Source organism: Aspergillus tanneri (assembly GCF_003426965.1).
Source record: "Aspergillus tanneri strain NIH1004 chromosome Unknown AapTan_7_pilon_pilon_pilon, whole genome shotgun sequence".
NCBI lineage: Eukaryota > Fungi > Ascomycota > Eurotiomycetes > Eurotiales > Aspergillaceae > Aspergillus > Aspergillus tanneri.
Genome location: NW_022984634.1, coordinates 3,501,986 through 3,514,255, shown reverse-complemented (window position 1 = coordinate 3,514,255; position 12,270 = coordinate 3,501,986). Strand labels below are relative to the sequence as shown.

General features: G+C 41.8%; 2 protein-coding genes across 2 annotated transcripts; both read left to right on the top strand.

Moving 5' to 3' along the window:
• Positions 1-625: 625 nt before the first annotated feature.
• On the top strand, positions 626-1,289 carry ATNIH1004_007770 (uncharacterized protein; the record flags this gene model as incomplete). The annotated part of the gene is made up of 2 exons (XM_033572389.1): positions 626-675; positions 737-1,289. 2 exons carry the CDS (start codon positions 626-628, stop codon positions 1,287-1,289), a joined length of 603 nt encoding a protein of 200 aa, XP_033425704.1.
• A 3,765-nt stretch (positions 1,290-5,054) lies between these two features.
• Positions 5,055-6,283, top strand: ATNIH1004_007769 (zinc-binding alcohol dehydrogenase family protein; the record flags this gene model as incomplete). The annotated part of the gene is made up of 4 exons (XM_033572388.1): positions 5,055-5,162; positions 5,219-5,306; positions 5,378-5,535; positions 5,606-6,283. The coding sequence occupies 4 exons, from the start codon at positions 5,055-5,057 to the stop codon at positions 6,281-6,283; spliced, it is 1,032 nt and encodes a 343-aa protein (XP_033425703.1).
• Between the last annotated feature and the right edge of the window lie 5,987 nt (positions 6,284-12,270).

Below are 12,270 nucleotides of genomic sequence, written 5' to 3'. Positions count from 1 at the left end.
CTTTGTGTTACTTTACATAGTAATATTTCTTATTTTTATACTATATAAATTTTTAGACTATATCCTATTAGGAAGTGGGACGGGATTCGGGACCACCCCCAGGATCTTATGGGGAATATGGGACGGGACCAGACTCCCCCCGCGATCCCGAATCGCTCCCAACGGCCAGCCTAGAATCAGACAATGACAGATGATGTAGATTGCAAACAAAGCAATCTGATCAGCAACAGAATCTCTTGAAAAAAGTCTTCTTGCCGTAGTAAATAAAAGTATTTCTATTATAATATTAAATCTCCATATAATTACTTAAGATAAAAAAGAACTTACCGCCATGACCATCTTTTCAGAGATCGACGTTACAAGGAACAAGCACTGTCTGTTGTACTAGGCAGCGGTGCAGCCGTAACTCTTCTATCAACCGAAATTGTATGCCATTATTGACTACCTTTCATCTACTACACGTGATCCTGAAATAGACACTATGTACGTCAACTGTTCTATGGAATCAAAAGGAGTCATCAATTTTATGCCTTACCAGTAGTTTATACACCACTCGACTGGGGCCTGGGAAGACAGATGTATTCTGGGTATTGAACCAGATGATAGTAAAAAACCCCTTCCGAGCATGATTCTGGATTGTCATATCAGCTCTGGCAGGACGCCACGCAACACGCAGTCTATATCACGAATAACGTCCCTACGTCTACTACGCTGTACGCGGATTTCTCAGTTCCAGGGGGGTGTCTACCAATCCCGATATTCAACCCTCGCAACATGTTATACCGCATTCCGCAATTTTTAACGAGCATCCGCAGATTGCTCATATTCATCCCTTTGGTTGTCGTGTTTGGTATTATAACGACCCAGGACATCAAGATTTTAACAAGATTGTTGGCCGCGGCGCTCCAGGCGTCTACATCGGCAGCGATTCTTCGACCTATCATAAGATCTACGTCAAAGAAACAAATAAGGTTATCCGAACTGGCCATGTCTCGTTTAATGAACAGGAGCGTGAACAGGCTCCACGCGATCAGCCTATGCAAAAGCTGCATGCGCTTAATTCTACCGTACCTCCTAATCCTAACCCTGAACATCTCGCGCAAGAAGCGCTGCATCTCATGGGGGACTCTCCCGCGGAGGATAACGAACAATCTGACTGGGTTCGACCTGCTAAAAATTTTGATCCATTTGCAGGATTTACCCCTACCTCCACTGCTGAGGCAAATCGGCCCCTGATTCCGAATACTTGGCAGGAAGCAATGAAATCAGTTGATAAGATAAATGTTTAGCTGCCTGCGAGCTTGAAGCTTCCCGTTTAGAAGAGATTAAGGCATTGGACTTGATTAGCAATCTATGCCTAAAGGCTTGAAGCCTATCCCTGGTCGTTGGGTTTTTAACATTAAAGACATTAATGACGGCACCTTCAAATACAAGGCACGTTGGGTTATACGTGGTAACTTGGTCAAGCAAGATCCTTACTATAGGGAGACATATTCGCCAGTGGTTTATCCCCAGACGATAAATATCTTATTCGCGGTTGTAGCTTATCGCGGTTGGTATATCACTCAGGCGGACGCGGTGCAGGCATTTCTTAATAGTAAAGTTACTATACCGATATATATGCGCCAACCAACGGCTTCTAAAAAGGTGATCCTGACACCATGGTTTGCAAGCTAAATAGCGCTTTGTACGGTGTTGCGCCTTCTGCATGTATCTGGTACGACCGTCTTCGCAATAATCTTGAAGCTTTGGACTTCAAAACAAGCGACTGTAACCCAGGCCTATGGATTCACCAATCTCGCAAGAATCTATATGTGACTGCTCATGTAGATGATTTTGCAATTATTGAAGCGCTTAAAGCAGATGCTGAATGGCTGCTGAACGCAATGCAACAAAAATTCGCGATTAAAAAGACAGCTAATCTCAAGCATTTCCTCGGCATGGAGATGACTCAATCTGATGGTTAGATTAAGCTTATGCAGTCCTCATATATTGATAATCTCGTTGCTTCGGCAGGGTTCGCAGATGCCCATCCAGTCTCTTTGCCTGCAGATCCAGGTTTAGTGCTCGATGATGACGCCGAGCCCACTATTAACGAGGAATATAATCGACTTACGCGTAGTTTTTAATAGCTTGCCTTAAGAACCCGTCCAGATATTGTGCGTATCGCGAGCTTGCTAGCGCAATTTAACAAGGCCCCTACCAGAAAGGCATTCGGAGCGGCCAAGCACTTAATTCGATATTTGAAAGGATCTCGTACGCGGGGTATCACCTTTCGCATGTCAAATGGACCCCTACCGCAACCACTAGTTTATACCGATTCAGATTGGAGTGGTCCTCATCATAATCGTCAGTCAGTATCAGGCTATATCGTGCTTTTAGCCGGTGCTCCGATATCGTGGCGATCTGCCAAGTAAACATTTTTACCTTACTATCCAATGAGGCAGAATATATGGCTGCATCGGACGCAGCTCGGGAGACTTAGTGGCTACGTCGCCTACTTAATGAGATGAAGATCTACTCTGCGCCTTTAGACCCCATTGCATTCCACGTTGATAATAAAGGCTGTAAGGATCTTACCAGTTCAACAGTCACCACCAAGCGCTCTAAGCATATTGATATTCGGTATCACTATACACGCGAGCTCGCGGCGGACCGCATTATTAACATCCGGCTATGACCTAGTAGGGAAAACGCTGCGGACGGCCTCACTAAATTGATTCGATCTGAAGGATTCACGGCTTTTCTCGATAATATAGCTTTAGCTTATGTTTTGGCATTTGGCATTTTGCTTTACACGCGATTTTGTATGTAATAGCGCTGGTGAGCCACTCGGCCAAGGCGGGGTTGTTAGGGACCTACCATATTCGATATGGTCACGTGGCCTCACTTAGTCACCCATCTAGATAGTAACGTAGTCGGACACCGAATGGCCCAAGACACCGAATGGCCCGATTTCTCACCGCCCCGCCTCCTCCCACCATTTGGATAATATTTGAAGTCTTTATTGCTATACAAATAAAATATATTATAAATAATGAGCGTAGTACTATCTAGTAGGGCATTTTAATCGATTATGGCCCTGAATATTGCAATTACTACAGGTAGGGGGCCTCCGTCGCCTTGGTGCTTGAGCCTCTGCCTGAATTGCCTCCTCCCTTTCCTGTATTATTTGTAGTACTTTATCAGTGGTTAGACTGCCTGCATCTTGAATAAACTGCCTAGGCACCTCTTTCTTGTCCTTCTGGTATTTATCACCTGCCTGACGTCGATGGAGTTCATCCCTTAATACGCTATTTGCTGCATAGAAATCTCATTGCCTTTCATAGCTTTATCGAGCAAAGTATCAGCAATTGATGGAAAAAGACCTTGGTTTTGAATCTCAAGAAGTTGCTTTTTTGTCGATTTAACTGATAAAGATTATAAGGTGTTTTCCCCAAGTAAAATGATTGGTTGCTGCCTGAAGAAGATGGCGGAGTTGGTGTTTTCAACTTGATTTTTAGTCTTTGTACATCATAGTTGAAGAATTAAGAGGAATAAGGCCAGTAGCTTTGAATCCACTTAATATATTTGCTAATGACATTGCTTTTGAGTGAACCGATGAATAGATAGATAGAAAATCTACCTTATTAATAGTTTTTATACCACTATTCATCATTTCTTGCACTTTTTGCCCATAAAAGCGCTTTAAAGGTGCAAAACAGCTAACATCAAGCGGTTGAAGAAGGTGAGATGAATGAGGAGGCATATAAAGTGGAATAATTAATGCTCCATGCAATATCGATCAAATTCAGCAGTTGCATGGCTCCCGTGGCCATCTAAAATAAGCAATCGATATTGACCAACATGCGGGATTTTGTATGCTTGTGAAGACTTCTTGTAGCATTCTAGTCCCAGATTATTATTAGTCCAGCCATTCTCGCTAAGACTTAATCGATAATCTTTAGGTAGAACAGAATACCACTGAGATTGATGTTTTTTTCCAGAAAAAATAATCTGGGGGGGTAAAACCCAGCCCTTCCTCCAACAGTCACAATTGATGTAACCCATTCTCTGTTACCTGGTTGAATTAATCTAGCATCAGATTTGTCGTGTTTCCGTACCGCAGACAACCTTAGCTGTTGATGTCACACCCATTTGGAAGCCAGTTTCATCCATATTGTAGATATCTTGTTTAAAATACCATATTTTTGAATAGTGTTTTGAACCAATTAAACCAGCCCTAATAACCTGCGGATCTTCACACTTCGCCCGCTGGTAGTCGTATTAACGATTATACCTTGATTTAATATCATCATGGCGTGCAATAAATCGACTAACCCATTTATCACTAACTAGGTTTGAGGAAGAGGTCTGGGATGACAACGAAGCTTTTTGACGTGCAGATATTAAAAGTCCTGCAAGATATTAAACTTGGGAGATCTGCAGTGGTAAACCACGCTTGTACATATCAATAATCCATCTTTTTAATGTCTCTTCTTCAAGATTAGATAATTTTCGACTATTAGCAAGCATTTCCTTGCGGGAAGTTATTCCATTAAGTCGATGGCAGAGAGTTCTTCTAGGCACATCAAATGCCTTAGCACAGGCAGTTTTTGATTGAAATTGGCCATTATTCCATGCGTTAATAGCCATTTGCATCCTTTTATCTTTAGAAATGGCACTCATTTTGAAATTTTTATAATATTGATCAAATGACTAGAAAAATTGAGATGTTGAAGTTTTTAGGGGGGGGGGCGGTGAGAAAGCGGGCCATTCGGTGTCTTGGGCCATTCGGTGTCCGACTACGTTAAGTCGCCTGAGCCCCTTGAATTGAAGAGAATTGTGCCTCGCGAACATCGTCAGACACATTAACTTTGCCTGAGGCACAGGGCAAAAGTTTCTAAATCACATGATTCGGCCCGTAGTTAACCTAACTAGTCGATTACTAATGATAATGTCATCACTCAAAATGGTGTGGTGTGGTGAAGTATATAAGCCTGGAGAATTCTGTTAACAAATGACTTTGTTGCATACACTGTGTGTAAATTTTTATTCACAGTCTGACTAACAATATGTCTCCAGTAGCAAACCTTGCAGCCTGGCTGCCAGGGATTGGAAGAGAGATAGAAGTAGCACCGGCTGACATGCACGAACCAGGTGAGAACGAGCTTCTTATTGAGGTCAGTTACAAACAATGCTATTCTGCCTAGGTGCTGACCAGTTAATTCTATGGCAGACAAAGGCGATCGCGGTTCAGCCCGCGGAGTTCAAGATCCAGGATGGAGTTTTACGTTTCCCACTGAAATATCCGGCTATACCTGGGGGTATGCGATAAACCTTACAAAATATTTACCTTAATATATTATCTGTTACGGAGGTTAATACTGGGAAACAGTGACCTTTGCCGGCATTGTCAACAAAGTAGGTCTCGGAGTGACAAGATTCAAGGTAGGCGACCGGATTGTGACAACTGGTGCGAGTACTGTGCGGAACGATCCGCGATTCGGAGCCTATCAAAGGTACGCCTTGACTACACAGGATCTAACAGCGAAGGTGTGTACTGCCGCGAATTTTTTTTTTTTTTTTTGTTTTTGCATAGAACAGCACACTAAATGTATATTAGATCGGAGACGTCTCGTTTGAAAAGGCAGCTGGAATATCGAACCTGTATGGTTCAGTGAGCGCACTTGTATTCCACCTGGGCCTCGATCGCCCGTCCGCGGACCCAAATCCAAATAATAAATATAAAAAGGTCCTAATTTGGGGAGCATCGTCAACATTCGGTGCTTATGCGGTGCAGCTGGCTGCTTGGGCCGGCTATACAGTTATAGGCGTTGCATCCCCTCACAATGCAAATTTGGTTGAGGGGCTAGGTGCTACCTATTTTATTAATCGAAACTCACCGTCTGTGGTTCAAGATCTTATCTCCCTTGGCCCATTTGATGCAGTCCTTGCAGCGCAAGATTCTGCCCCTGATCAAGTGATAATTGGTCGTGTGCTAGCCGGCCTTGGAGGTGGTCGCTTCTTAACGACAATGGGGGTTAGAGAAGGGGTTAAGCTACCCCCTGGAGTTAGTGGATTCTTCGCTCAATTTATTGACGACTACTTGAATCCCGATAACCAAGAGTTTACCAAGTGGGTCTGGTGGGATCTTATAGAAAATGGTTTGGTTAATGGCAAGATTAGCCTTTTTCCAGTGCAGACTCTAGGTGGCCTGTCAAAGGTGCAAATGGCATGGGATCTCCTGAGAGATGGCAAGGTAAGCGGCCAGAAGTTAATAATAAATCCAAATATGGACTAAACTTGATTGTTGTCTATGTTTATGTATGTTATCCAACTACTACTACTACTACTACTACTGCCACTATACACTGGCCCCTCGCCTTCGGCGATATACAGGTAAACTAACTACAGCTATCTCTGTTTGTATCTAGTTACAGGAGTCTATTACTTAACGCGAACTTTGAGCCTCCCAAGGCCTGTGGTGGCCCTTTTGCCTTGGTGTTATGCTATGCGGCCCTTCTGGACCGCGGCTTTCACAATTCCCTTGAAAAAAACAAAGAGAAACAGAGCAAAACCAAGCCAAAACACAAAATAAGGAAACGTAGAAAAGCCTTAGAGAGATATTTCCAACAAACCTTTTCGCCCCATCCCTAGGGAGGAATTCGTAATAGCTATTAAAATAAGACACGTTATAGCGACTAGTTGAGATGTAGGTTATTCAAGACCACGAGCAATATATTTAGACAGAGCCACGTTGGAGACCACACCAGGAGTATTTTGTTGTATCGATTGTTATGTTCCACTGGAAACAACTGCGAGTAGTTAAGTGGAAATATAAAGACCACACCGGAAAAACCCTTTGTTATATTAATTGTGATAGCACTATTAGAACCACAGATAGCAGCTAAACACATGGAGAGACAGGCATTAAAGTATCTCTTTTGTCGAAACAATTGTATATATAGCCTTAGAACCACGAGGCAGGAAGCAGACAGCCGGGAAGCAATGTTGGAGAACAGGTTGGCTCTAGTGTAGATGTCGTGATAGACCGGGACAGCGGAGGTCTAGTCATCTCCCATTAACGATTATAGTGGTGACCATTAAGTTGTTTCTAGTGAGATAAGGCAACCAGGCAAGTCTTAGCTATTCTTTATCGTTGCTGGTATGGTTGGGTGGAGGTAAAAGCGCATCGGTTAAAATTCGTCACTCGACTATTAGCAACGGGATAAACCACAGAACAAATCTAGTCACCGCATAGACAAGAGACCAGCAGACTTCTTTAGTTTATTAATTGTAGTAAGACAAGATGGGAACACAGCATCTTGGCTATTTGTCCTTGTTTAATATAGCTGCTTGTCAGAATTTTCACGGACGCGTCGGGATTCGCGTCTAACTAGGTATCCCACACCACCATTTCCATCTTCTTTTGGGCAGATCAAATAATATCTTTCCCTGAATCCGCAACACCTCTGATCTACAACAATAGCACCCTTAATCCTGAATATAGCCTCTACTGGGCTCCTGGTCACGACTTCGAACAGGAGCTGATTCGTTTAGCTAGTAATATATGGAGGTCTTGTATAGGGCCATATTATAAAGCTCACAAAACTCGAGTATATACTCCTAGTAAGCAAAATCAGGTGCAAGCCGATGGCCAAAAATCGCCAGAATCAGGAGGTGGTTGGTGCTGGTCCATGTATCTAAAGACAGAGCGATAGCATCACATTAACTTTACAGCAATTCGTTTAGTTGTGTTCGCTCGGATTCGAATTGCGAAGCCACATGGCGCTTTAAGTTTGTCGCAGGGCCGATCGACTGGGGAATTCCAGAAATACTATAAAACAGATCACGAAAGGCCAGACTTTCAACCATAGTAAATGGTTGCATGGTGACCACCACCCAACGGATAGGATATTACTCCATTAATAGCCGAGGCTCTTGGGCATCTAATAGTGAGGCTCTCTCGATCCACGTTTGTAGCTGACCCTGAGGCGTGGGCTCTTGTTTGTCCTGTGAAATCCGGTGCTGGTTTCATAGGTTCCGGGAAAGATTTCCTGTTAAATTATACCAGGCACTGTCTGTTGTTTTGAAGCTACAGTGTCGACAGCGTATTAAGTGTCCTTGCTTGACCCTTTTCGTGCTTCTGTCTATGTAGGCTTTGTCCAGAATCGTCACAGTAAAATAAGCCCAAAGCCAGGCATTGCGCTTGGAGGAATTTCCTACATTGTAAGTAGAAATAGGACTAGATGCCGTAATATAGTGTTAAGAGGCTTAGTCTAAAGATTAGACATCAGTCCCTTCTTGAGAAATTGATGGTAAGAATACAGAGCTAGAATTTTCAGAACTTAATCCGCAATGTAGGTACAGGATATCTAGGAATAATCTGCTCGATGGTATGTATGAATAGAGGGAACACATCCATAAGACTAAACATTTTCAGCTAGGTCGCGTTCATCTCACGCGACTAAAACCAATCCAGGTCAATCTCATCAGTAAACAAAGCACATAATTTGATCGTATGTATTCTGTGTCCAGTGATTATAAATCTTGTATTGGGTTTATTATGTACAGGGATTGTTAACTATAGGGACCGTGTTGTTTTGAAAACAGAGCGACGCGACGAAATTCACTGACATGACATCACATAACACAGTTATCTGTTTTGCCCAGATAATCACTCCAAAATTTAAACAAATCACAGATCAGATACCATTCATTATCTGATCTGCAGATATCTGAGCTGAGCTCTATTTACCATAAGCTAATCAAGCCACATCCAGTAAAGATCATCACATCGCAAGGCTGCAGCTAAATGCGTACCTACTGATCAATAAATTGGAAGCCGTTCAAAGTACCCAAAAATCTGCATCTCTATATAAAATCTAATTACTATTTTAATTACAACATATATCGATTTTGTGACCCGAATGCCACATCCAGAACACAGTGGCGGCGTTCGTACGCCTCGCTGAACTGTAGATGGTCCTGCATCTACTGGTACAGTATCTTGACCCTTTTGGTCCCTATTCCGCCGCTGTAGGTTTCTTCTGCAGAAAAGCCCTCTGCTGTGATCTATATATATCCATCATTCTTGAAACAATTTTAAGCCAATCTGACCTATACCTACCAATAAGAACGCTCCAAACGTTCACAAAAAGGCCGTGCAGGGTTACCGTACTTCACGGCCCAACGATCGGAACCGCCTAACAATTGATTTTGTAAAAACCGACTTTTCGTTTCGTAGAGTTTAAACCATGATAACTCTGTTAATATAGGATCAATTGAATCAGCGTTAGAAGATTTAAAATTGTTAGGGCTAGGAGAAGTTCCTAACTATACTTTTTTTGCGAAAAAGCATGGTGTGCACCGAGTAACCCTGTTAAGGTATTATAAAGGGCTTCAAGGCTTTAGGAAGGACCATCACAAAGAACAGCAATTTCTCACCCACCAACAAGAAAAATCGCTAGTTAGATGGATTAATAGGCTTCTAGTAAAGGCTTATATGTCTCTGCTTTAATAATAAGGAATTTTGCAGAGGAAATGGTAAAAAAGCCACCAGGAAAGAATTAGGCAACCCGCTTTATAAAGAGATACCAGGAGAACCTTATCTCTCGCTATACAACTGGTATGGACTTTTTATAAAAGAAGGCTAATTTAGCCTTTAAATATATTTTATATTTTAAGTTGCTAGCCTAGAAAATTAACAAATACAACATCCAGAAGGAGAATATCTATAACATGGATAAAAAAGGCTTTCTTATTAGTATCCTTTTAAAAGCCAAAAGGATCTTCTCCAAGCAGTAATTCAAGAAGGATGGCATTCAGCAACGGCTTCAGGACAGGAATCGTGAATAGATAACCTTAATTGCTTGTATTTGTGCAGATAGGACCTTATTATCCCCAGGTCTTATCTACCAAACTGCCTCTAACAAAATATAAAATACCTGGCTTTAAAACTTCGATCCAACTAAATATCCTTGCTTCTTTGGAGCCTCACTAACTAGCTAGACTAATAATAAGGTGGGATTCGCATGGCTTCGAGATATTTTTAACAGGGAGACAAAGGAGAAAGCTGGAAGGAGTTAAAAGGCTTTTAATTCTGGATAGCCATGGCTTATACCTTACCAGAACTTTTATTAAGTTCTGTAAGGTAAATAGGATTTATTTAATAACCTATCCGCCTTATTTAATTTATTTGCTGTAGCTATTAAGTGTTGGGATCTTTTCACCACTTTTAACAGCCTATAGCAACAGTTTGGAGCGATTTTTTTTATAACAGCCAAGGCCTAAGCCATATTACAAAAAGGGACTTTTTCAGGCTATTCTAGCAGAGCTGGGAGAAGGCCTTAACAAAGAAGAATATTGATTCTTTATAAAAAAGCTACTGGGATAGCTCCATGGGATCCAGAAATTGTTTTAAAGCGCTTTAGCAAAGAGAAGAGCCAGAGGCCTTTATTAAGTAACTCTGCAGCTTCAGTATTGCAAGCAGATAACTGGAAAAGGATTAAAAGGCTTCTAAAGAAGGTGGTTGCTAATATCTATAATTAAAATACTAAGAAGCTGGGTGCAACTTTTTATAAGCTTGCTATTTAAAATACTTTGCTTAAACTACACTGTGAAAGCTTAGAGACAGCTCTTACTAATAAGAAAAAGAGAATGCAGTGTTAGAAGCTATTACAGTTCTAATTACAAGCACCTGAACATGGTGGTGCAATCTTTTATTTACCTAAGAAAATCCAGCAAGCTCTCCAGCTTTATAACAAGGAGGAGGAAGCTATACAGCTTGTTAAGGCTTTTAAAAAGGAGAGAAAGATCCACTGTTAATAAAAAAAGGAAAATAAGCAGCACTTACTTGAAGAAAGGAAAAAAACTAAGGCTGCTAAGAAGGAATTAAAACTGCTAGAGGCAGAGCAGAAAAAGCAACAGAAAGAGGAGGATTGTATAGCTAAAAAGGCAGCTAAACAACTCTAAAAAGACATCTAAGATACTAAAACTACTAAGAAAAAGGCCTCCAAGTCCTCTACAACTTAAAATACTACAGTTGGTGGCCCTCCAGCTCCTAAAGTTGCTAAGGGGGTCCCAACTACATCTATACGCTCAGGCAGGTAAATCCACCTCCCACAAAGGTTTCGGGAGCCCTAAAAAGGGTGGATATCTTTATTTGTATCTACACTATACTCTACCAGACACTCGTTAGATAATTTTATTTATGTGTGGCTGAATTGCTTCATTTGTTGCCTCTTCTAGTACTACGAAATCGATCGCCGTAGCCTGTGTTGACGGCCATTCAGTCTAGATTTATCCTGTATTTAGGATATGATTAGATGGCGATGGTATACACTGGATGTATGCAGAGTGGTCAAGGTCTTACAGATGAGGAGCATTCGGAGTCCTGTCATAGGGATAACAGGTCGCTTTTCCAGGGAAATAAAACTTTCTAGTATCAATACCGCCGAAAGTAACTGATCCTGAGCGTAGTTAGTAGATGCTTGTGGCTTGTCTCGAAGTCCTTTATCTTATAGTGGTTGCTCCCAATACCCTGCATATCAAGACCAAAAGTCCAACTCTTTAGCAGCTCTCAGCAAAGAGATAGAACGAGAGGAGGGGTCTTGGTCGGATTGGGTTTTTCTTGTCTTCTTTCCCCCTATTCCAGGAGCTATATAGATCTATTTATTGGAAGACATGATTTATACCAGTCAAGGTGAGGCATGGTCTATATTGTAGAAATCTCTTTACTCCCACTACAGATATACAGCTCTCAGGCCGCAACTATCCAACATATAATTCAACTTGAAAGTATCCTAACTCCCGGGAACAGTAGGTAGCATGAAATCGAGCACCTTGGAGCATGGTGGGAGTTAATGTTTTGCTCCATACTTCTCAGTAATATCAGTGACCGACTAAGAACTATTAGAGCAACAAGTTAATATGGGCTAATATAGATTGGCAGATGTCCTAGGTAAAATATCAGGGAGATCGAGATAAGTATGTAGCAGCTGATTCAACATTCCAATACGCCGGGTTTCACTGGGAACTTCGAGTTGGAGAGTTCTTTACAAGCGGCCCCCTGCATTGCAGACTTCCGATACAGCAATGTCATTGATTAGCAAACTTCTAGGCCAGTTCAAGGCCTGCAATGAAAATAAAAACAAAGAAGCAAACAAAAGGAGTCTCAAGAATGGAAGAAAGCAAGAGACAAGGGAAAACCCCCCACTGAAACCGAAAAAATCTTATCCGCAAAGTGGACCTCGGCGTTCTATGAGAACAGATGTAAGAAGATTCACT